At 34.5% G+C, this 22,154-nt stretch overlaps 2 protein-coding genes across 2 annotated transcripts; one reads left to right on the plus strand and one right to left on the minus strand.

The window, feature by feature from the left end:
* Positions 1-4: 4 nt before the first annotated feature.
* LOC106668101 (ATP-dependent DNA helicase Q5-like) lies at positions 5-7,710 on the plus strand. The gene is made up of 12 exons (XM_014396549.2): positions 5-239; positions 306-430; positions 2,804-2,968; positions 3,031-3,207; positions 3,263-3,445; positions 3,509-3,726; positions 3,781-4,020; positions 4,347-4,559; positions 4,818-5,025; positions 6,102-6,293; positions 6,349-7,237; positions 7,293-7,710. Exons 1-12 carry the CDS (start codon positions 98-100, stop codon positions 7,388-7,390), a joined length of 2,850 nt encoding a protein of 949 aa, XP_014252035.1. The 5' UTR covers positions 5-97; the 3' UTR covers positions 7,391-7,710.
* An 883-nt stretch (positions 7,711-8,593) lies between these two features.
* Positions 8,594-22,154, minus strand: LOC106668103 (E3 UFM1-protein ligase 1 homolog). Its single transcript, XM_014396552.2, has 12 exons — positions 21,934-22,154; positions 21,717-21,862; positions 13,210-13,451; positions 12,959-13,151; positions 12,699-12,842; positions 12,412-12,587; positions 12,015-12,341; positions 10,348-10,574; positions 9,993-10,287; positions 9,218-9,384; positions 8,895-9,106; positions 8,594-8,801 (listed from the first exon to the last, which is right to left on the minus strand). Exons 1-12 carry the CDS (start codon positions 22,011-22,013, stop codon positions 8,656-8,658), a joined length of 2,355 nt encoding a protein of 784 aa, XP_014252038.1. The 5' UTR covers positions 22,014-22,154; the 3' UTR covers positions 8,594-8,655.

Genomic DNA, 22,154 nt, shown 5'->3' on the forward strand with positions numbered 1-22,154 from the left:
TGATTGTGTCATTGTGAACAGTGTCGCAACCTCACTCAATTCAAACAACAACAACGTTGTTTTTTATTGTTAATTTTATTGTTAATTTAACAAAAAAATGGACGGTGACATGAGAAAATATGTAAAGACGATGACGGAGGTCAGTTCGAAAGATTTATCCGAGAAATTGTTCACCGTGTTCGGCTTCAGGACCTTCAAGAACGATTTGCAGAAAAAGGCGATCGTGGAGATCGTCAAAAGTGAGCGTTTCTCGACGTTTACATAGTTTATGATTTTTAATGACATTCTTATGATTTGTTTTCCAGGGAGGCACGATGTTTTTGTCTCGATGCCGACCGGCTCGGGGAAATCGCTTTGCTTCCAGTTACCAGCCCTCATGCATGAAAACAAAATCGCAATCGTCTTCTCACCACTTCTGGCTTTGATGAAGGTGCAGGAAAGTTTGTCGCTTCTAATATCTAGTTTTAAAACAATATCAATCTTCCAAGGAAGTAATAATAATAATAATAATAATGATTATTTAGAGATCGTGAGATGCGGTCTGGTGTGACGTAGGTTTTAGAAAAACATTTTCTTTATCGTGCCAACGCTTCGATCTTTATTGAGATCATCTTCATCAATATCTCACGATCTTCAAATAATCATTAACTAATGGTCACTAAACACCACACAAAATAATAATCATAATATTTCCTAAATATATTTTTTTTTGCTTTATTTCTTTAATATCTTGCCATTGTACAAGATGTAGCACACCACTAACTAACTACGCTATAGTTACTGCCAACTTTATATATATTTTTTAAATTACATTTCTTTATGAATTTAAAAATCAATTTGTAAATCAATACGTTTTTTGAGGCTATCAAGGTTGAAGGGATTGTCAGTGACATTACATTCAAAAACCACTGTTAAGAAAGTTTCTTTGATTTTGTGGTATTCCTCGCAATTGAATAGCAGATGCTTTAAATCTTCGAGTACATCGCAAGTGGAACAGTTGGGGGATTATCTCTGTTTTATTTTGTGAATGTAGGCACTGCTTATTCCATGATGCATTTGGATTCGTGTCATTACGGCAAAGAATTCCTTACTACCATCTACATGTAAAAATAAGAGTATTTTATTAACATTTGGGAATAAGGCCCTGTAGAAAGACCCCTTTTCAGCTGCCCCGTAATCAGATTGCCACTTTTTGATCCAGAGTTTCTTGAACAACTTTAGCGCATCGCATTTCGGTACCTTCAAATTTTGAATGCTGCTGAACTGAGTAGCATGCTTGCCCAATTATTTCCTAAATATAGGTATAAAACAAAAAAAGTTACAATAGCTCTTAGAGGGCACAGTTTAAAGGTGATTAATACACCCTTATTAATCATCTACATCTACCTCTACATTGTTAAGAATGAGTGAGAATGTTTAAAAATTGAATTGCTGTACTAGAAAGGATCTATAATGTCACACAATGTGTGTAAATTTAATGAGTGGTTGGTAATAGGAGTCGAGAAGAGAAAGTAATAGTTCACTAAGCTTGGAACAACCCAGGTAACGCATGCGGAACTCTGCAAGACTAAGACATATTTCTAAATAATGGAATACATCTTCTCTTGTGTTTAGGTTAGAGAGAGGGCACCAGGTAATCGCTCGATCGACTGGGTGTAGTTATGATATAAAAGTTCCTCTTTCAGTTGACTTTCTAATAGACCGATTACTGGGTGATTCATTATTCTTAGAAAACAGCCTTGATTGAATGTTTAGTTTCTTATAAAAGAAGAACCTGGATTACTGGTACTAGTCACAGCCTATACTCTATGATTCTTGTCGATTTTAGTTAATAATGTGGAGAGTTGCCCCTTTCAAAGATGCGAGTCTGTAAAATCTGGATTGAATTTGTACAATTGCATTGCGGCAAGACTAATCCAAGTTTTTGAACCATGAAGTTCTCCTATTGATTACTTCAATTGCTAATATTCTCGGAAGTCGAAATGATTAAGAACTTTGAGACAGTACTTGAATGAAATTTTAATGTGAAAATCTCCAGTAGGTCTACATTAGTTTTTAATAATATCATAAAATTCTGTCATGGTTATAATTTTTGAAATTTTGCAATGTCTGTCTTCGTGGATAATGCCAATATGTTCATCGCTTGCCCAATAAAGCATGCTGCCAATAAGCATCAATTAAAGAACTATGTTTTTACTTTCAGATATTTTCTATTTATTGTGCCACAGATCTCTCTTCCCTTGAGCCCTGGGATGTCTCCCTGGAAATCTTGTAAAGGAAAAAGAATTGAATTAAACAAATACTTGGTTAAGGGGGCTTAAAATTGGAATTTTTGCTCAGCGTATGCAGGGAATGAATGTTGTCACTCTCGAGTCTTAGATCTTGGAGGTGGTGGATTGCTGGAGGCCATTCTGATGATGAACTCCTCTACGGGACTTAACCTCTAAACTCTATCAAGTGATTGATTTCAGAACTGAACTATGTACTCATTTTTCTGACTCTGAGTCTCTCGTACTATTGGTCTCACCGAATACATTTTGCCTATCTGACAGTTGTCACTGGTTCAGGCCAGGAGCAGCCCATGGACAATGGAGTAGACCCTACACACTAGCTGGCTCGGCCTCGAGTGCTGTGCGACATTACCTTAATCTTTAAGCCTTCCATTTCTCCACATGAAACAAAATACTTCTGATGGTTTTTTTTTCCCCTTTTCTGCCCTTTATTAATTCGATTAGGATCACTGTTTTATCTGTAACATAATTAGGTAAACTTACAACTTAATAATGTGAAAACATCTCTCTAGGATCAAATTGATGGCCTTAGAAAGATGAAAATAAAGGCAGAGACCGTTAATTCAAAGGTGTCTGCTGCGGAGAGACAGAGGGTCATCAATGATTTGAATTGTGTCAAGTCAGACACAAAATTGTTGTATATTACACCAGAGTTTGCTGCAACCGATACTTTTAAGGTGAGCTCAAAAAGAAAAAAAAAAATGTTAGCACTTTGTACTAAAAATAAAACTTTTTCTAGTTGATTTTATCAAAATTGTACAAGTTTAAAAAATTGAGTTATGTCGTTGTCGATGAGGCGCACTGTGTGAGCCAATGGGGCCACAACTTTCGCCCTGATTATTTGAAACTGGGAAAGATTAGAGATGTGATTCCAGATGTGCCTTGGATCGCTTTAACAGCAACAGCTAGTAAACATGTAATTTACCTTCTTTTAATAATTTTCCTTTTTACAATGTTTGTTTTAATTTAAGGTTGCTGACGATATAAAGAAGCACTTGAAACTGAAAGAACCCGTACAGTCATTTAAAACCTCTTGCTTCCGGTCTAATCTTTTTTACGATGTTGTTTATGAAGATTTATTACAAGATCCGTATTCACATTTAAAAGATTTTATTGAAGATATATTTGAGAAGGAGGACAATTGCTCGAAAATTGTATTTAAGAATTTTTGTTTTATCCTATTTTTTGACGCTTATTTGACTCTCGATATCTCATAGTGTGACAAAGGCTGTGGGATAATATATTGTAGGACAAGAGAACTGACAGAGGAAGTTGCTAGAGTATTGTCTAGGAAAGGAATTCCCACTGTACCGTATCATGCCGGACTGAAAGACAAGGAAAGGATTCAGGTTCAAGATGATTGGTTCTCAGGGAAATACAGTGTCATTTCGGCGACTGTAAGCTTTGGAATGGGAGTCGATAAGAGTTCCGTCAGGTAAAATTGTAATTATCTTTATAAAATCAGTAATTTTATGTGTTGTATTCACAGATTTGTCATTCACTGGGGGATGGCTTCAAGCATTCCGGCTTATTACCAAGAAAGTGGCCGTGCTGGGCGAGATGGCAAGCCAGCGTATTGCCGCATTTATCACTCCAAGACACAGAGGAAATCTCTTGATTTTATCTTGAAGCTGGAACAGTCACAAGCAAAAAACGAATCTATGGAACAAAAGGCGAAAGCTAATTACAAAAATTTTCAAATCATGGTTGATTACTGTGAAACTGCTAGGTAAAGTACAATTAGAAGTGAATTAAGAAATGGTTATAATTTCCAAGATTAAGAGCAAATATATTAAATCAAATGTGCTTAATAATATAATTTATTTGTTATTCGTTAGCAGAATATTGTTTTTTAATTTTAATTTGGGTTAAGAAAGTTTCTAGATAATTTGTTATAACATTTTTTATTGATTGCTGTCGCCTTATATCTTGATCACATAATGTTTATAATATAACTTTTTCTCTTGGACTTTTCTGCTATGGTACTCAAATTTGTCAATAAAAAGAAACATTTTACAAGTTTAAATATTTCAATAATGCTGTGTATATGGTTAGATGCCGACATTGGAGTTTTGCAAAGTTTTTTGATGATAGTAAGCCCAACTGTCAAAAAAAGTGCGATGTTTGTAAAAACCAGAAACAAGTTGAAGCACTCATAGAAGATTTTCACAGTGTCGCTACAGGCTATCATACTTTCCAACTGACAGCATCAGCTAGAACTGCGACCAGTGATGAAATGTACGGAGATTTGATGAATAAAAATGCAGGGTAAGTGAATTTGAATTATTATTCGAATGGTAAATAATTCTCATTAAATCCATTATGTTTAATGGTCTGATAACCAAATTACTTCTTTCAATTAATTATTTTTTGTATGTAAGGTCTTGGTCGAAATGAAACAGTTTGTGGCATGAGCGGGATTCGAAGTCACTAGCTGAAGGTCGTAGGTTCGAATCCCGCTTGTGACACTAACTTTTTCATTTCAACCAAGACCTTACATACAAAGAATAATCATTAAAATTAAAGGGTCAATGAAGACAATATAATAGAGGACAAATGGGGTCGAGACGTCTATTCTGAGAAGGACACGGAACTGCTAGATACGATAAAACAACAGTTCAAGCTTAGAAAAGGAAATCAAAATGAGGTGGCAGGAAATGAAATTGTCATTAAAAATTCTATTGTAAACGCAGCGGACTGTACATCGACTAAAGTCCGTGGTTTGTCTGTTGCTGTAAGTATGCTAACTTTTGAAAATTAAGCATAAAGCTTCTATCTTAAACATATAAGGTAATTTGATTATTGACTTGAAACTAAAATTTTATATTTAAATCCTATGTTCGATATCTTTTTAACCAGTTTAAATGTTTTAAGTTAAGCTGAAGTGGGGGGGGCATCAGTGGTAACAACGGTTAAGGTGTTGACACAGTGCTCATGGCTGTGGCTGTAAGGTACAGGTCCGGGGTTAAAATCCGGCATCCCTTTATTCAAACTCGTCATACTTACCTTCCCCCCCCAATAACCTTAACACCCCGAGGTTGATATGATCTCTACTGTTGTGAAAACCTGTTTAAAAAAAGTTTAGTTATGAACTTTACAACTCTCTGAACTAATAAAAGAACCAAAGAGTGGTTAAAGAAATGACCATATTTAAGAAAATTATGTCTGTAATAAGTGTGTGGTGATTAGTGGCCTTTAGTCGATGATTATTCAGAAATCGTGAGACAGACCACATCTCACGATTTCTGAATAATCTGTAATAAATTACAATTAATTAAGGTTTTTAGTTGAGATAAAAAGTCAATGGCACGAGCGGGATTCGAACCCACGATCTTCGGCTTGATACGCCGCTGCTCTACCACTTGAGCTATCGTGACCTCGGTCCACTCGGACACCAACTTCCCATCTCAACCGCACTTTCTTTAAAGGTGCGGTTGAGATGGGAAGTTGGTGTCCGAATGGATCGAGGTCACGATAGCTCAAGTGGTAGAGCAGCGGCGTATCAAGCCGATGATCATGGTTCGAATCCCGCTCGTGCCATTGACTTTTTGTCTCAACTAAAAACCTTAATTAATTGTAATATATTAATTGGTCAAGTGGACCACGAAATTAGTGAATCTGTAATAAGTTTTCAAATTTGAAAATTTTAGGAAGATTGTAGAAAATTAAACCTGTCTAACAGTAAGTGACCAAAAGTTTATTTCAACATTTATTGCTTAGTGAAATAATATTTTTGCCAATCTAATAATAAATGTTATTATGTATTGTAGAAATTTATGTAGGTTGTTTTAGAATTTGTTTCTTTTTCAGGTACGAGAGGAATATGTTAAATTTTTCAAATCGCTTCTGGAAAAAAATCTGACTGTATCAAAGTGTAAAGATGGGACAAGTTTGCCCAAATTGAAATCAACTGATGTACAGAATATTGCTGCTAATTTAGAATATTCGGTCTTTTCAGCTTCTAAAGTGGTCGCTCTCTACAGAAGGAAAGTTGCCAATCTAGTAAGTTTAATATTGAAAAAAAATTAAAAATTAAAGAATTAATTTGTATTATCAGTTTGCAGATATTCGGAAGCAAACAGAACAGTTAAACTTATATTCAAATATACGTGATTACATTGCAAAAGACAATATGTCGAAAGGAGTTGAAAAATTGATGAAACTACTTGAGGAAGAGAGCAGTAGTTCATTTGAAAAGGCTAGTAGTGATATTGATAAATTAAACAAAGAAGTAGGTGGAACAGCTAAAAGTAATTTAGAAACAAAAGATTTTGAAGCGGAAAAAAGAAATATTAAAGAATGTTACATGAAAATTCCTAAAAACCCCACTAAATATGACAAGTCTGAAAAAGAAATTCATGATGATGTCAAAATAGACATCAGTGATAAAAATGTTGAAAGTTTAACTGTAAATAGGCAAAATGAGCAAATTGAACAGAATGGCATTGAAAAAAGTTCTAATATTACGGTACACTTGAATAATATAGATCAAAATGTTATTGCAAATATTGAAGACATCAATAAAGAATGTACTCGTGTTGATATATCAGATGTACCAATGGATATGCCAAGTTCAGAGGACAAACAAAATAATGTCACATCAGATTCATATCGTTTATCTAGTGACATTTCGCAAAAACGAATTGAAAATATAGAGAAAGTACAAAATTTGAAAAGAACGCATGACAATCTTGTTGATAATCCTACACACGAAGTTGAAGTTAAAAGGAAAAAAATCTACTCTGATAATATAGACATTCCATTTCACCACACAAGACAAAAACAGAGCAGAGATCAAGAATATGCCATTAAAAAAGAAATGTCTGGTGTTGTCATCAAATATTTGATGCCCTATTATAAAAAGAAGGAAATCTCATCCAGAGATGCCTTTAAACTTTTGGCTAGGAAAATTGTTCACAGTTTGCTCCCTCAAAAAAAGACTTACGGTATAACACAAATATATTGTTCGATTAATAGTATTTTAATTAAATAAACTTTCAGGTGATCATGAAATAAGAAGTTACATCAGTGAAATTCATAAAAAGGGAGTCTTTACAAAGAGCGCAGCTGAAATTGAAAAATGTGTACTTCATATTTGAAAAGAGATTTGTTAAGTATGTTTTACACCTACTAATAAAATTTGTTATTTATTTGTAATCATATTTTGATATTTATCATCCTTGATGGATAAACATTAAGCCCTTGTGTATTTTCCTGATGAATGCGTCAAACAAAAATCAATCTGTCTTATTCTAATGCATCGAATCTGAATTATTTGATATTTTTTAAACCTTTTTCGGATTGAGTTTTGTTTGCTATATGCGTTCCCCTGCCTATAGCCTTGCCCACTATGTTATCCCCAGCCTGATTTATTTTTCAATTAAGCATCGAATTTCAAAAAAATAAATTTTAATTGTTACTCCTTTTTTTGTTGCACCAGTTTTGTTCAAAATATGACAGTATATTCCTCAGATATTATATTTTATAAATGGAAGTAAGGAAATGTAAGGAGAAAAAAAGCAAAGTTGCATTTAATTGAAAATTTATTTTACTCAAAAAATCTTCCTTACATATTTTAAAATATAATAACCAAAAAACAAAATAAATAATTATTAATGATTTATTTAGTTCTACTTTAGACACATATGTACATACGAGTACAAAGTTGAATAAAAATATATATAAAACAAATATGTGTAAATAAGGACAACAAAAACTCTCCATTAACAACTAAATGTCTGCTACACCTGATAAAACTTTTTATTATTGGGTTGTCCGGAAAATAATGCAGGATTTTGGTATTAAACAAAAAAAAAGAAACTAGTTACTTTAAAGCAATGTTCTTTAATCAAAATAANTAATCCTGTAAACGTAAACAGAATATTTTATATAGATTTTTTTTAATGAAAACTTAAAATCCTGCATTATTTTCCGGACAACCCAATAATTAAAACTGAATTTATCAAATATTTTGCAATGATAAAAACAAGTTTTTTCCAATAATTATATTAATTAATTTTGACTTTTAACTGTTTTACGTTTTTGGACTCATTATTGAAGTTTTCAAGCTGTAATTTCAAATTAAAAAAATAAAAATCTTATGATTAATTTCAAAACATTATATATTTTCAGTGTTGAATAGCTGACATTAAAATAAAAGTTTAAAAATATACTTATAACTTAAAACTGACAAAATATAAATATAATTAAATATCAAAAATGATGTTCACTTTAATGTGAGAGATATCTGGAAATAAATAAATTACTGGGGGAAAAACACGAATGGTATATATTACAAAAAATAAGCCAAATTGCTTTTCTATTTATTTAAAAAAACAATAAAACATTTTTGATTAAAAAAATGTCATCCGTTTTGGTCAGTTGCTGGTGTTGTTTTTTTGTATGTAACGATCGACTCTTTAAGAGCAAGCATCAGTTCGTTGAGCTCGCCTTTCAGTTTTGTTTCAGCTTCCTGATCGTCGCCGACAGTGAGCAGTTTTAATACAAGTTCTGGAAATGAATTTTAGTAAAAAAAAAAAAAAAAATGATTAAATTGTGTGATCTGCGGTGAAAAGAAAACTAGTTGAATGTTGAATTTCTCACCTTGGAACTGATGAAGTCTGGTGAAAAACTCTGCCGGCAATTGGGGCTGGAGGAAGTTCAAGATAGCCGGGACAAACTTTCCTGACGCGCTCAAAAGTGATTGGGTCTGCATTTGGAACACGAGTAGAAGCCCTGAATGGAGGAGGTTGGCTGGATTGTCTGTCGTACTCACTTCAGTCAAAAGCTTTTCTCGCTTCGATTGAAGAAATTGTCTGAAATATTTCCAATTAGTAACAACACATGTAATATGCATTTAACATGATTGATTTGCATTGATCATTATAATTTAATTAAATACAATTTTTTTCACAGTAAAACATTACTTTTCTTTTTTCTTGTCGATTTTTCTGTTTAATAAACCAACAGCCATCAGTGCAGGCTCCAAAGCATTGAAAAACTCTTCAACTGATCCACTGCTTAAAGAATTGTTCAATGTTGTTAAAACTACTTTTGTGTCCCCTGGCAACTCGCTTATTATTTTCTTCCTCATCTACAATATAAAAAATAAAATAAAGTTCAATTATCTCATAAAAAAGAAGAGAAATAACAGCTACAGTTGGGGGAGGGGAAGAAAAAAAAACATGAAATAAAGTTTAATCACCTCCAGCCATCCTAATTTGCTTATTCTCAATGTTTTTCCAGGATTGCTTTTATAGGTTTTGTGTTCACAGATTGATTGTTTTTCTTAAGATTAAAAACAAGTAAACATTGATGGGCTTTCATGAAATTGTAAAGAAAAATAAAAAAGAAGAAAGAGAGAGAGAGAGAGAGAGAGAGAGAGAGAGAGAGAGAGAGAGAGAGAGAGAGAGGAGAGAGAGAGTGAGTGAAATGGGGGAGAGAGAGTGAGTGAAAAGGGGGAGAGAGAGTGAGTGAAATGGGGGGGAGAGAGAGAGAGGAGAGAGAGCGAGAGAGAGATGGATCTCCAGACCATATTTCTGAATAATTAGTAATTTATAGGATGTTTTGTGAAGCAGAACTAATACCTTGTAACTTTTATAAAATATATTTGGTTTTGTAGCAAATCTTTTTCAAGAAATACACATCAAATATAATGAACCCTAATGATTCTAATGTTGTAAATAGGTACTGATAACGTACTTGCTGAGTTAATTCTTTTGATGTGGTTGGTAATGTCGGGTCTTCGCTCACGTACAAACAGAGCGCATTGGCTACTTCAGTCCCAGTGGTTTTAAGCAAATGTGTTGAAAGCTTAATTCTTGTATCTTCAAACGGAAAGAGCTTAAGACCCCTCTCAGAAAGCTTCATCTCCATTTGCCATGAATCGATGCGTTCCTGAAGATCGCCATGCAGCTGTTTCCTCTGGCTCACACTTGAAACAAGTGTCCTCTCGTATGCTTCTGAAGCCAGCTCCATTGCTTTTTTATTCAACTGCCTAAAATAATAAAAATGTTTTACTAAATATTTGAACACTTTTAATTCCATAGCTGAATACGGTTGAAGATGTTTGGAAATCTCTTTGACTATCCCCTCGATGTCAACCAGGTCCTGCATTTGTTGGTTTTCCATAAGCCATTCTTCAATTTCTTTCACAGTTATTAAATCTAACTTAGGGGCTCCTGGTTTTTTAACAGGTTCTGTATCACTCCCTGAATCCTCAACTGGCTCTCCTCTACCTTTCACGTATTTTTTCTTTGTGGATTTCATCTTCGTTTCTCTACCCTGTTAAAATTATTATTATTGTTTAAAGAGATGAATATTAATTATTATTTAAAAGTTGGAAGGTCCAAGCAAGGGCCTAAACCGTAATTCCGCATGCAAGGCGGGCCATTGATAACAGAATAATTGTTTTTAATTTTATTTCATATTACAAAACCTTTTGAAAACAAATAAAAATTACTTTTAGTAAGGAAAATGAAAACAAAATATATTTTAAATTGATTGTCTATAAAATATTTGTTATGTTAAATGGGAGTTTTTATCTTTTTTTTTTTTTTTTTTTTTTTTTTTTTTTTTTTTTTTTTTTTTTTTTTTTTTTTTTTTTTTTTTTGGTTTTGGCGTTATGAACTATGCATATTAGCCATGTGACAAATTCGTATATGTGTGTTCAAATTTGGGGGGTTATTGGGAAAAAAGGGCCAGGGGCAACGGTGGGAATCGAACCCACGACCGCGGCGTGAGAGTCTCTCATGCTAACCACTCGGCTACCGCGGTCCCCTGAGTTTTTATCTTTATTACACCTTTTTGCCCAATTTTGAGGTTTCTTTGCACATTAGGGGGGGGGGGGGGTTAATGCTTGAAAACCCATTCTTTAGTGATCATTCTGACCTCAAATTCAATATTTTGCCACATTCATGAAATATGTATATGTAGAAGTATATCTGCAAATTTGTACTTTGGGGTTAATTAAAATTTCACAATCTATTAGTAGCCACCACTTTGAACCATCAGTACTATGAACTTAACAGGCTTTAGTTCTTAAGTGTTCTGATTTACTCCCAAGCCGAAGGAAGACTGAGAAATGAAAAATGAGAAATAAGGAAGTGATGGAACAGCGAATTGGTGGTGTCAAACATAAAAAAATTCTTGGAAAATTTTAGGCATCAGAAGTTGTAAACTTAGACGAAGCACGTTATAAAAAAAAATTAAACTTCAACTAGTACACTAAGTACTGTAAGCCCATAAAAATGATGCATTTTCACCTTGTTTTTAAGAATTAAAAAAATGAAAAAACGCAATTTTGTGCAGTGAACCATAAAAATGTGCAATAACACTAAAACATATAATTTTATGAAAAGTTAGAATATTGTCAAAAAGATGACCTTTCCATGATTTGAATTTTTGTCTCGGTTTCATTGCAATCGGAGTGAGCAATAAAAAGGTATAATTGCAAGGAAATCCAGTCTTTAATGATCACAGACAGACTAATAATAGATTTGGACCAAATTCTCATGTCATTATCTTGAGCCAATTTAATAATGTTAAAATCATACACAAGCAAGTACAAGAACATTAAAATATCAGTTGAATTAGAAGCGTCTTATACAAGAATTATGTTGTAGTAGTAGTATGTAATATGCTGTAGTCAATGTTCTATAGTAATAGTAAGATTGTGTATTTAGTCATAAATACACATATGTGCTTATGTCTACCTAAGCTTACCTGAGTCCCTCCACCACTTTTTCCGCCTGTGGCTTTTTTTCTACGTTCTTCCCTTTTTTCAGTTTTGGTGTCGACGGTAAAGTTTGAACTTGTGTTGATTCTGTACTCGGTATGTGCCATGATATAAGCGCCAGAGCTGACTGCCTTTTCAGCCTTTTCTTTGAGAACTTCCTCTTGTAAAGGTTGACAGACCGTCTGTAGGAAAGTCTCTGTGACAATGACTGTGTCAGAGAAAATGTGTGCTACTGCCTTGGATTTGTTCTTTTTCAATATTTCTTCAAGGATCTTGCTGACGTCAGAAGGGCCCATGACAGATGGTACCAGCATCTGTTATTTAATCAAATTAATGGAGTTTAAAATAATAGAAATGTACAATTAATTATTGGGCCATAATTACCATTACGTCAAGGAACGTTCCAGACAAGAGTGTATCGTTTACTGCAGCATCTACTTGACCCAGCAGCTGTGGACCGATTATGCATGTTGGCAATTCTAAAAACCCCATTCCAGGGAAATGTCGCCTTACGAATAAAACTGGGTCCGAAATTCCTAACCTCGTGAGTGCATCATATTCTAATAAAAAAGAAAAATGAATCGAAATAAACTAGCTCTATTATTAATTATGAGGTTATTCATATGTCATAAACTGTAGCCATTAATTTAAAAAAATATGTATTGAGTTACCTAAATATCCATTTTGTTTGTAAAAGTTGTCAACCCAGTCATTTTGATGTTTTGTATGTACGTGTGGAATAAAAGAAGAATTTCCCTGCCGCCCGGTGAGAACACCACAGAGATCTTTATCTTCAGACAGATAGTCAAATGTTCCTAAACCACATCCATACAATTAATAGAAAGCAAATTAATTATTAATAATTAGGAAAGATTATTAAAAAAAATTACTAAGAAATGAATATTAATGTGAGAAAAACTGATTTACATACTGTAAAAATCTCTCTCAGTTTTAAAATTAGTTAATGACAATATAATAGAGACTTGTGTTGGTTTAGTTAAAGCTCGTAGTGTCCCTCTTAACACACTTTTATTCTTGTTGACAAACTGTTCTGTATATAATATTCTCGCATCCAATTTGTCCTGTTTTGCATTGATTACATTGCCTAGATTTTCATCTATCACCTGTAATTTTCGACTATAAGAAAAACAAACTGGATTATTTTAAAGTAAAACGGCTTACGTCCTGTAGGAAATCCCCAGGAAGGTCATACAGCTTAGTCAGCTCGCCGACCGTCACCTGCCCAGTGCTTTGCAACCTGTCATTTATTTCCTGGGCTATTGTCTTTTGGTAGTCTCGAGAAATGAGCTGGCCCATTATAACAATACAGCCTGGAAGCAGCTCCTCGAGGCTGGATATTTTGGCCATAACATAATTCACATTGACGTTCAGTATTTTTGCCAGTTCAACTAGATTTATCCTGCCTAAAAACATCATATCTCTATATGAGGCTTCCAATATAGTGGAATTGTAAAAATAATACTTGTTAATTTGGAGATGATTTTAATGGTTATTTAAATTAACATGTAAGAGAAATGAATGGATAAAAATGTTGAAATTGTTGACACCTACTGCAGAACAAAAATGTTTAATGTTAAATATTTTAAAATAAAAACCTTCAAGTTAAAATAAAAAATATCTAATCTAAATCACACTGATGTAATGTAAAACCAAAATTTAAATAAGTTTCAATTTATGCAATTCAGACCTTAGGCTAAATATGCTCCAGTCAAACCACTTGAGCTATGGTGACTTCGATCCACTCGGACATCAACTCCTCATCTTGTTCACTTTTGCCATATTTCCATTATCATTCCTTTTTTATTTATATTTTCTTTTATGCTCAACAGGCATTTATTCCCCCCCTCCCACTTCTGTTTACTGTGCAACGAGAATATTTTGTAGACAATCCACCTAATCTGAACATTTTTATCAGTGGACGAGAAAACTTTTAGTTAGTTAGATTTTTTGCAGTTAAATTTAAATGATAGTACTGCTCACTCTAAATTGCCAATTTTGTTGAACTTTGTCCTTTAAATTGTGCGATTTTCACTTGATGTCTGCAAGGTACTAGACCTGGAGTTTGTTCATTTTTGAACAATTTGGTGTGCATATTATCAATGCTTTTGGTCTGTCAGGTCAGTTTTGGTTTCTTACAATCTTCAATGAAAGGTTTTATCTACTTAACTCTGATGTTGGCAAAAAGCAGAAACACATCTGACAGACCAAAACAGAAAGGATGTCAAACCTGTTTTATTGCTTGCTTATTTATTTATTTGTTTATTTTCGGATCGAAATCCACTATAAAAAGACATTTTACAATAACAAAATATAAAAATAATATACAAAATAATATATGCAAAAGTACAAATAACATATATAAAAAGAATAAGGACATATATACATGGTAATATTATAAATGGTAAATATAAATGATAAATATAAAAATACAATTAAAGAGTAAAAACTGAACAACAACAAAAATGAAAGACATAATTAAGGCAAAGGAAACAAAATAAAGCTGAAAGACAATTGAAACTACAATATTTAGGTACATATTTAATGAAAATAATGTTCATTGTAGATATATAATAAGACTAGAGTGCAAGATTTAGGTGAACCAATAAATGAAATAAATTGTAATAAATTTTTAACAGTATGAAATATAAAAACATTAACAAAATATAAACTGACGAAAATTCAACTAAAGTAGAGTTGTAGGATATGGTTTTTCAAAGATTGCACAGAACTATTGAAGAAATTAATGCTATTGCAGATGTTGTTACTCTTGATCATCATTATGTATAGAGAAGAGAACATGTAGTTAGAGCTTTGGAATTCAATATAAAATAGTTGTGGGTTTTAAGAGAGTGCGAAGGGACGTGTAGCTGTAGCTGAGAGAGGAGAGAAGGACTATCAATGAGATTGTTTAATAATTTAAATACAAAAACAATATCAAAGTAATCCCTTCTTAGTGCCAGTTCGAAAAGTTTAAATCCAGAGCGGATGCCAGGGTAGGCAGAGTTCGGAGGAAGATTGAGTTTGTAAAAAAGTTTTTTTAAAAGTTTGTTTTGTACAGATTGAAGAATTTTTTGATAAATTAGATAGAATGGGTTTCAGACAGGTGTAGCGTATTCTAGTATGGGTTGAACAAAAGCTTTATAAAGATGGACAAAACATAGAGGATTTTGAAATTCATAGGTATTCCGGATGATGAAACCTAGCATCTTGATAGATCTATTTTTTATTGAAGAAATATGTTCTTTAAATTTGAGCTTTTGATCAAAAAGTACACCATGATCCTTTACAACCTCAACTCGCGTTAAAAGAGAATCATGGAGAGTTTAGTGATAAAGAAAATGTAAGAATGTAATTGTGTAGCATTTGGAGACATTGACAGCAAGTTTATATGAGCTGTTGAGCACCAGGTTAGCACATTATTGATAGAATTTTGTAATTGACAGCAATCAGAAGGAGAAGTAATTTTGGAATAGATTTTCAGATCACCAGCAAATAACAAAAATTGAGCAGAAGGGAGAGCAAGATGGATATTATTAATAAATAAGAGAAACAAAACTGGTCCAAGATGAGACCCTTGCGGGACTCCTGAGGAAGCCGCAAAGGGACACGATTTAAATGATTTTACTTTGATTATTTGTTTTCTGTTGGAGAGAAAGCTGGATAACCAATTCAAGATAGTTCCAGTGAAACCATAATCCATTAGTTTCCTTAACATTATTGTGTGATTTACTTTATCAAAAGCTTTAGAGAAATCAGTGTACACTGAGTCTACTTGGTGTCCAAAGTTTATTGCATCTAAGATATAATTTTGAAATGTGAGCACGTTAGTAACAGTTGATCTATTGGAGCAGAAACCATGTTGCTGAGGTATAATAAAAGATTTAATGTCGTTTTTACGTTTATTACAAATAATGGAATGAAATATCTTGGAGAACATGGATTGAATAGAAATTGGTCTGTAATTGGAAACATTAGATCTATTGCTGGCTTTATGTAGAGGAATGACAAAAGTGCATTTCCAAGCATTGGGGAAGATATATGTTTTTAACGACTGGTTCAAAATATAGTGTAAAGGAGCAATGAGAGTCGCAGAACAATTTTTAACTAATTTAGGGGGTATGCAATCAGGACCAGAAGACTTTTTCACATTGAGTAATGAGATAGAGTTTAGTATTTTGTTAATTAGATATAGTAATTAGAGATAGTGTGAGAAGATGTCATAAGGAGAGAGGATGTTTCAGGTAAGGAAGTGGGGAGATCAGAACTGTGGTCATACACTTGAGAGAAATATTTAGCAAAGAGATTAGCAATGTCATGGCCATTAGAAGAAGATTCATTTCCTAAATGCATGAAAGAGGGCATGGCCTTAGAAGTGGACAGAATTCACATAATTCCAAAACTTTTTAGTATTAAACTGGATTGAGTTTTCTGTATCAGAAAGATAATTCTTATAGCAGATATTCGACAGTGTTTTACATTGGACTCTACACATCATCAAATTTGGGGAAGCACCAACAACAACAAAAGAGGTGAGGCACTCATAGAAAAATTAGATATACTTAATATAGGATCAACCCCTACCTTTGTCACCAAAGCGAGACAAGAAGTACTGGACATTACCACTTGCAGCCAAGCCCTACATAAAGTGATAAAAAACTGGAGGGTTTCAGGTGAAGAGTCTATGTCGGACCACAGAATAATAAGGTTCGACATTGAATCAGATAGGATAGACCCTACACCATTCAGAAACCCCCGGAACACAAACTGGGCAAGGTTCACTGAGATGGTAACACACAGTTTAAACCATGCAACAGTAAAAAGAGTACCAAAGACCTGCAATGAATTGGAACTTGCAGTTAGGGAACTTACAGGAATCATAATTGATGCATATGAAACAAGCTGCCCTGTAAAGGTCCCAAAAAGTAGACAAGAACCACCTTGGTGGAATGCAGAACTAGGCATATTAAGAAAAGAAACCAGGAAAGCGTTTAACAAGGCTAGACTAGGAAGTAACTGGGGAGAATATAAAAGGTTACTTACTTCATATAACCATGCCATCCACAAGGCGAAAAGAGAGAATTTTCACAAATTCTGCGAAGAAATCTCCACACAGCAGCTAGATTGCACAAGATACTAGCAAAGGACAGATCAGACATAAACACTGCCTTAAGAAATGCAGAAGGCAAATACACAGAAGACATGCAACAAAAAGCAATGCTCCTTCTAAGTACACATTTTCCAGGCAGTACCTACAACATCTCCCCAGAAAATGTGAGAGCAGACAATCCCAAGAAAGAAAATTGGAAGAAAGCAGCTGAAATAATCACAGAGAAGAAAATCCTCTGGGCGATTAACACTTTCAGCCCGTACAAAGCACCAGGAACGGATGGAATCTTTCCCATCCTGTTACAAAAAGGAATGGATATAATTACTCCAACATTGCTACGAGTATATAGAAGCAGTTTAGCACTAGGTTACATACCACAGACATGGCAGGGGTGGTTTTTATATCAAAAGTGGGGAAAAAAGACCCCACATCACCCAAATCCTACAGACCAATCAGCTTAACATCCTTTCTATTAAAGACCCTTGAAAAGCTGATAAGATAACTATATAAGAACAACAGCACTGGTAAACAAGCCTCTCCAATACTGTCATCATGCATACAGAGCAGGAAGATCAACAGAAACTGCACTGTACCAACTAACCAGTGACCTAAAGGAAACACTGGAAACAAAGGAAATAGCAATCTGCGTGTTCCTCGATATTGAGGGAGCTTTCGATAATGCATCTCATGCATCAATGGAAGCGTCCCTGGGGAAAAAAACACGTAGACCAAACCACATCTAGATGGATTGGAGAACTGCTAAGAACTAGAATAGCTGAAACAAATGTAGGAATAAACACTATAGAAGTTAGAACAAAAGGATGTCCTCAAGGAGGGATATTATCACCTCTTCTATGGAGCCTAACAGTTGATGAACTGCTCGAAACCCTGGACCGCTTAGGAATAAAATATCAGGGATATGCAGATGACATAGTTCTGACAGCCAGGGGAAAATTCGAGGAAACCCTCTGCGATATAATCCAAGAGGGACTGAAAATTACAGAAGAATGATGTAAAAGCGCAGGCTTAGGGATTAATCCAAACAAAACAACCATAGTCACTTTTACACGGAAAAGAAAGCTAGATCACATGATAGAAATCAAAAATGAAGTCAAATATCTGCGCATCACACTAGATAAAACACTAACATTTAAGAAACACATCAGCTCCATTATCACAAAGCGACACGAGCTTTGATGGTGTGCAGAAGAATAGCAGGGAGAAACTGGGGATGTAGGCCAGAAAGCCTGTTATGGATGTACACCATAAAAGTAAGACCTTTACTTACATACGGAGCTATAGCCTGGGCTGATAAAGCAGAACAAATAACCTATCGGAAAGAACTCACAAAAATACAGACTTGCATGCATCTGCATAACGGGAGCAATGAGAACATGTCCTACAATTGGCATGGAAAAGATATTAGGACTAATCCCCCTACATCACATGGTAGAAAGGACAGCACAGAAAACCATAATCAACTTTATCAGAGAGAAACCTCCGAAAGGAATAAAACTGAAATGGAGAGACAGAAACAAACTGTGGAAAAACCATCCATCACTCATGGCTCCAAGAGACGACGTGAACAGGATGTTTGAATTTAACCAAAAATTCCGAATACATCTGGGCACCAAAAAGGAATGGGAAGGAAAGGGAAATAACTCCTTTAAAAATGGCACCATCCTTTGGTACACAGATGGATCTAGAACACAAGAAGGTACGGGGGCAGGAGTATTTGGACTCGGAACCAAATACTCAGAACCCACACAGAAAACACACCAGTATCTTCCAAGCTGAGATTCATGCAATTGAAAGATGTATCCAATTCAATCTAAGTAAAGGATACAAAAACAAGAATATAGCTATCATGTCAGATAGTCAAGCAGCCATCAAAGCACTCAAGTATCATTAGTTCAAGGGTGGTGCTGAACTGCAAAACCAAACTAAATATATTAGGTATGCAGAATAAAGTCAGCCTCTGCTGGGTCCCAGGACACATGGGAGTAGAAGGCAATGAGAAAACAGACACATGATAGGAAAGGGGCTGCCACACCGCTGATAGGACCCGAACCTTCTGTGGCATAGGAATCCACACTATTAACGAATATCTCAGACAGAAGGACAAAAAGAAAATGAAGGAACAATGGAATTCACTCATTGGACATAGACAATCCAAGAATCTTCTAACCAATTTTGGCAAGAAAGAAATCACAGAATGTGTCAAAGGAAGCAGGAACAGACTGCGAATCCTAACAGGACACTGCAGATTAAATGGACACCTAAAGAAAATTGGAACAATCCAAGATGGCACATGTAGATTCTGCAAGGAAGCAGAAAAGACACCAACACACTTAATAACAAACTGCGGAGCTACATTAGCCCGCAGGAGGAAATGTTTTGGGATGTACAATGTGATCATTGTACCATATGACCATACCATGACAATAGAAGAGCTTCAACCATTAAAACCGAGCCTATTAATCAAATTTCTTGATGAAATAGGACTCACCAATGTGCTTAAGGCAGAGAACGGGGGATACAATAGCTCTCAAAGGGCGCAGTATACCATACCCTGAAATATTACATCTACATTGGACTCTAAGAGATGAACATACATTTCTATAGCTATTGAAAGAACTTGATAAAAATAATTTAAACACTCGTTTACACCTATAATACTTTTTAGTATATCTCTTTTTAGAATATCCCAATGGAAGTGGGAAAGAGAGTTTTGTATTGCATCGTAGTCACCATTGAAAAAATTGTATTCAACATTAGAGAATTTTAAGAAAGATTTACTAAGTTTATAAGATAAATAAATATTTAAGGAAGGATGAAAAATTGTTTTCATTAACAAGACTAGTCAAAGACTTATGAACTGTGGGTTGAAAACAATTGGTAAATATTAAATCTAACTTCCTATTCTTAACATTAACTACATTGTTTATCTGTTTTAAAGCTAGTATATTTACAAAGGAGTCATAGAGTAACTTGGCTGGTGAGGAGCATATCGCTTGACTAGAGGAACAATCTTCATTGTCCAACCAATCTGGTATATTCCAATCACCACAAAGAAGAATCTGGCAGTTTGAATATTGAGCACTTACATTCTCTACTTCATCGCACCGCTGTTTGTAAATATCACATGTTTGACTAGGTGGTATGTAGACTGTGGCCACCAAATACTTAGTGAAGCCGATGTCAATAAGTATGAAGAGCAGTTCCAGCTTTTGAGAGTTCAATGGTATAAGAACTGATGAATAGCAATTCTTGACAGCAATCAATAACCTCCGCCATGGTGCTTCGCGCTGGTTGAGCATTTCTATCCTGTCTATATACACAATAATTGTTCAAACCAAGTTCAGAGTCTGAGACTCCAGGTAAGAGCCATGTTTCAGTAACTATAATAATATCACAGTCCAAGCTAGTGATTACACTTCTGAAGTGGTGTAGTTTAGTGTTTAACCTCTTACATTTTGGTAAATTAAGCTGAAAGAATGATTCGATCCGTTATTTACATGCTTTTTGGGTTTTGGTTATTTACTATTTTTGGGGTGCCATTGAAATGACGAATAACCAAGTTCTATTCTTCAAAATCTATTCTTTTTTCAGTTCTTCTCAAAAGATGAGTAGTAAGACTGTTGCATTTTGGTTTTTGTCATTAGTGCTTGAAATGGAAACGAGACCGGCTTTCTTAGCAGCTCTAAAACTATGCTGCAGCAACTGAGCATCTTCTTCACTGGAGCAAATCCTTTAATAGGTCGGTTTTTGTTTAAAATTGGGTGTTTTCACAGTCTTTGCAACCGAAAAGATTTATCGAACATAGGAGAAACAGTTTTAATTAAACTCAAAACCAATTTTTCGTCCTGTTTTAACCTTTCTTGAGCATTCAAAGAAGTAGCTTCGTCAACACCGAAAACTATGATATTCTTCCTTCTTATTGAACGTTCATTTAGTTCTAAAATTACAGATTCAGTAAAATCAGGTTTATCACAAAAGTGCTACCTTTTGCAGAAGACAGCTTACTCTCCATATCATCTATCTTTTTATTTATGTTGTTAAGTGATTTTTCCAACCGAGCAAGATCAATATGATTATTTTTCAATTCACAAATAGACTGTTTTAATTCCTTTAAGGAATAATTCGAGTCTGTATCACAACGAAAACAAAAGAAAAGCAATTGTCTCTTGGTGCCCTTCATAGCCTTGACTTCATTGCAAGTCAAGATCATGCATTTAGTATGAACTGGTAAATTACATTTGAAACATTTGAATGTGTCAGTAGCACAAATGTCTTTTTAACGTTTTAAGCACAAGCTTACGTCTAAAAGCACCATTATTAACTTTTATAAAGAATAAAAGAACAGAGGCTTGTAACAAGAGGTTGTTGTACAACAAGAGTTGTAACTTGGATGCCGGTGTGTTTATGTTTTGCAGGTAGAATTGGATTCGTTGGTTTGAATGTGTTTAATGTTACAACATAAACAATGATCACGGAACATTGAAAATTTGGATCACGTCGTCAATTCTGTCGATTTTTAGCAGTTATTTTATTAACATACCTCCATGTACGTAAAGCTCATCCTGAATCTCTTTGAGCAAATATTCAGGAGTGATGTACTGCTTTCCATCATTGGTAAATATAACTTCCAGGTCATGGTTCTCGATGAGTTTTGACACGATTTCCACAAAGTTTCTCTCCGACAGCCTGGAAAACTCGGTCTTGTCACTCAATTTGGATAGATTGATATGCAAAAAAATTTTTTTTTACAAATTTACGTTTGGGAGGTTGTTGTGAGCTGAGCACGCTGAAAATCAGCGGCCAGACGTTTGACTTCTTCCCAACTGACAGCCGACATCTCTCAGACCTGAGGGGCGAGAGCTGAGACTGAGAGCCACGATAAATCTGACAACGAGCACGTTTGCAACCTCTCACAAGACGTTCTGATATTTCTTCGGGTGGTCTCGAAAACAACTTCTTCCGTTTGTGACGAACGCTT

This window comes from Cimex lectularius, unplaced genomic scaffold (genome assembly GCF_000648675.2).
Source record: "Cimex lectularius strain Harlan isolate CLEC.00 unplaced genomic scaffold, Clec_2.1 scaffold349, whole genome shotgun sequence".
In the NCBI taxonomy this organism is placed as follows: Eukaryota; Metazoa; Arthropoda; class Insecta; order Hemiptera; family Cimicidae; genus Cimex; species Cimex lectularius.

Coding starts and splice junctions, on each gene's coding strand:
- LOC106668101 (XM_014396549.2), top strand. CDS start 98: ATGGACGGTGACATGAGAAAATATGTAAAGACGATGACGGAGGTCAGT. Junction 240..305: donor GATCGTGGAGATCGTCAAAA/GTGAGCGTTTCT, acceptor TTTGTTTTCCAG/GGAGGCACGATGTTTTTGTC. Junction 3,727..3,780: donor GTCGATAAGAGTTCCGTCAG/GTAAAATTGTAA, acceptor TTGTATTCACAG/ATTTGTCATTCACTGGGGGA.
- LOC106668103 (XM_014396552.2), bottom strand. CDS start 22,013: ATGTCGGCTGTCAGTTGGGAAGAAGTCAAACGTCTGGCCGCTGATTTT. Junction 13,152..13,209: donor CTGGGGATTTCCTACAGGAC/GTAAGCCGTTTT, acceptor CGAAAATTACAG/GTGATAGATGAAAATCTAGG. Junction 12,588..12,698: donor CAAACAAAATGGATATTTAG/GTAACTCAATAC, acceptor CTTTTTTATTAG/AATATGATGCACTCACGAGG.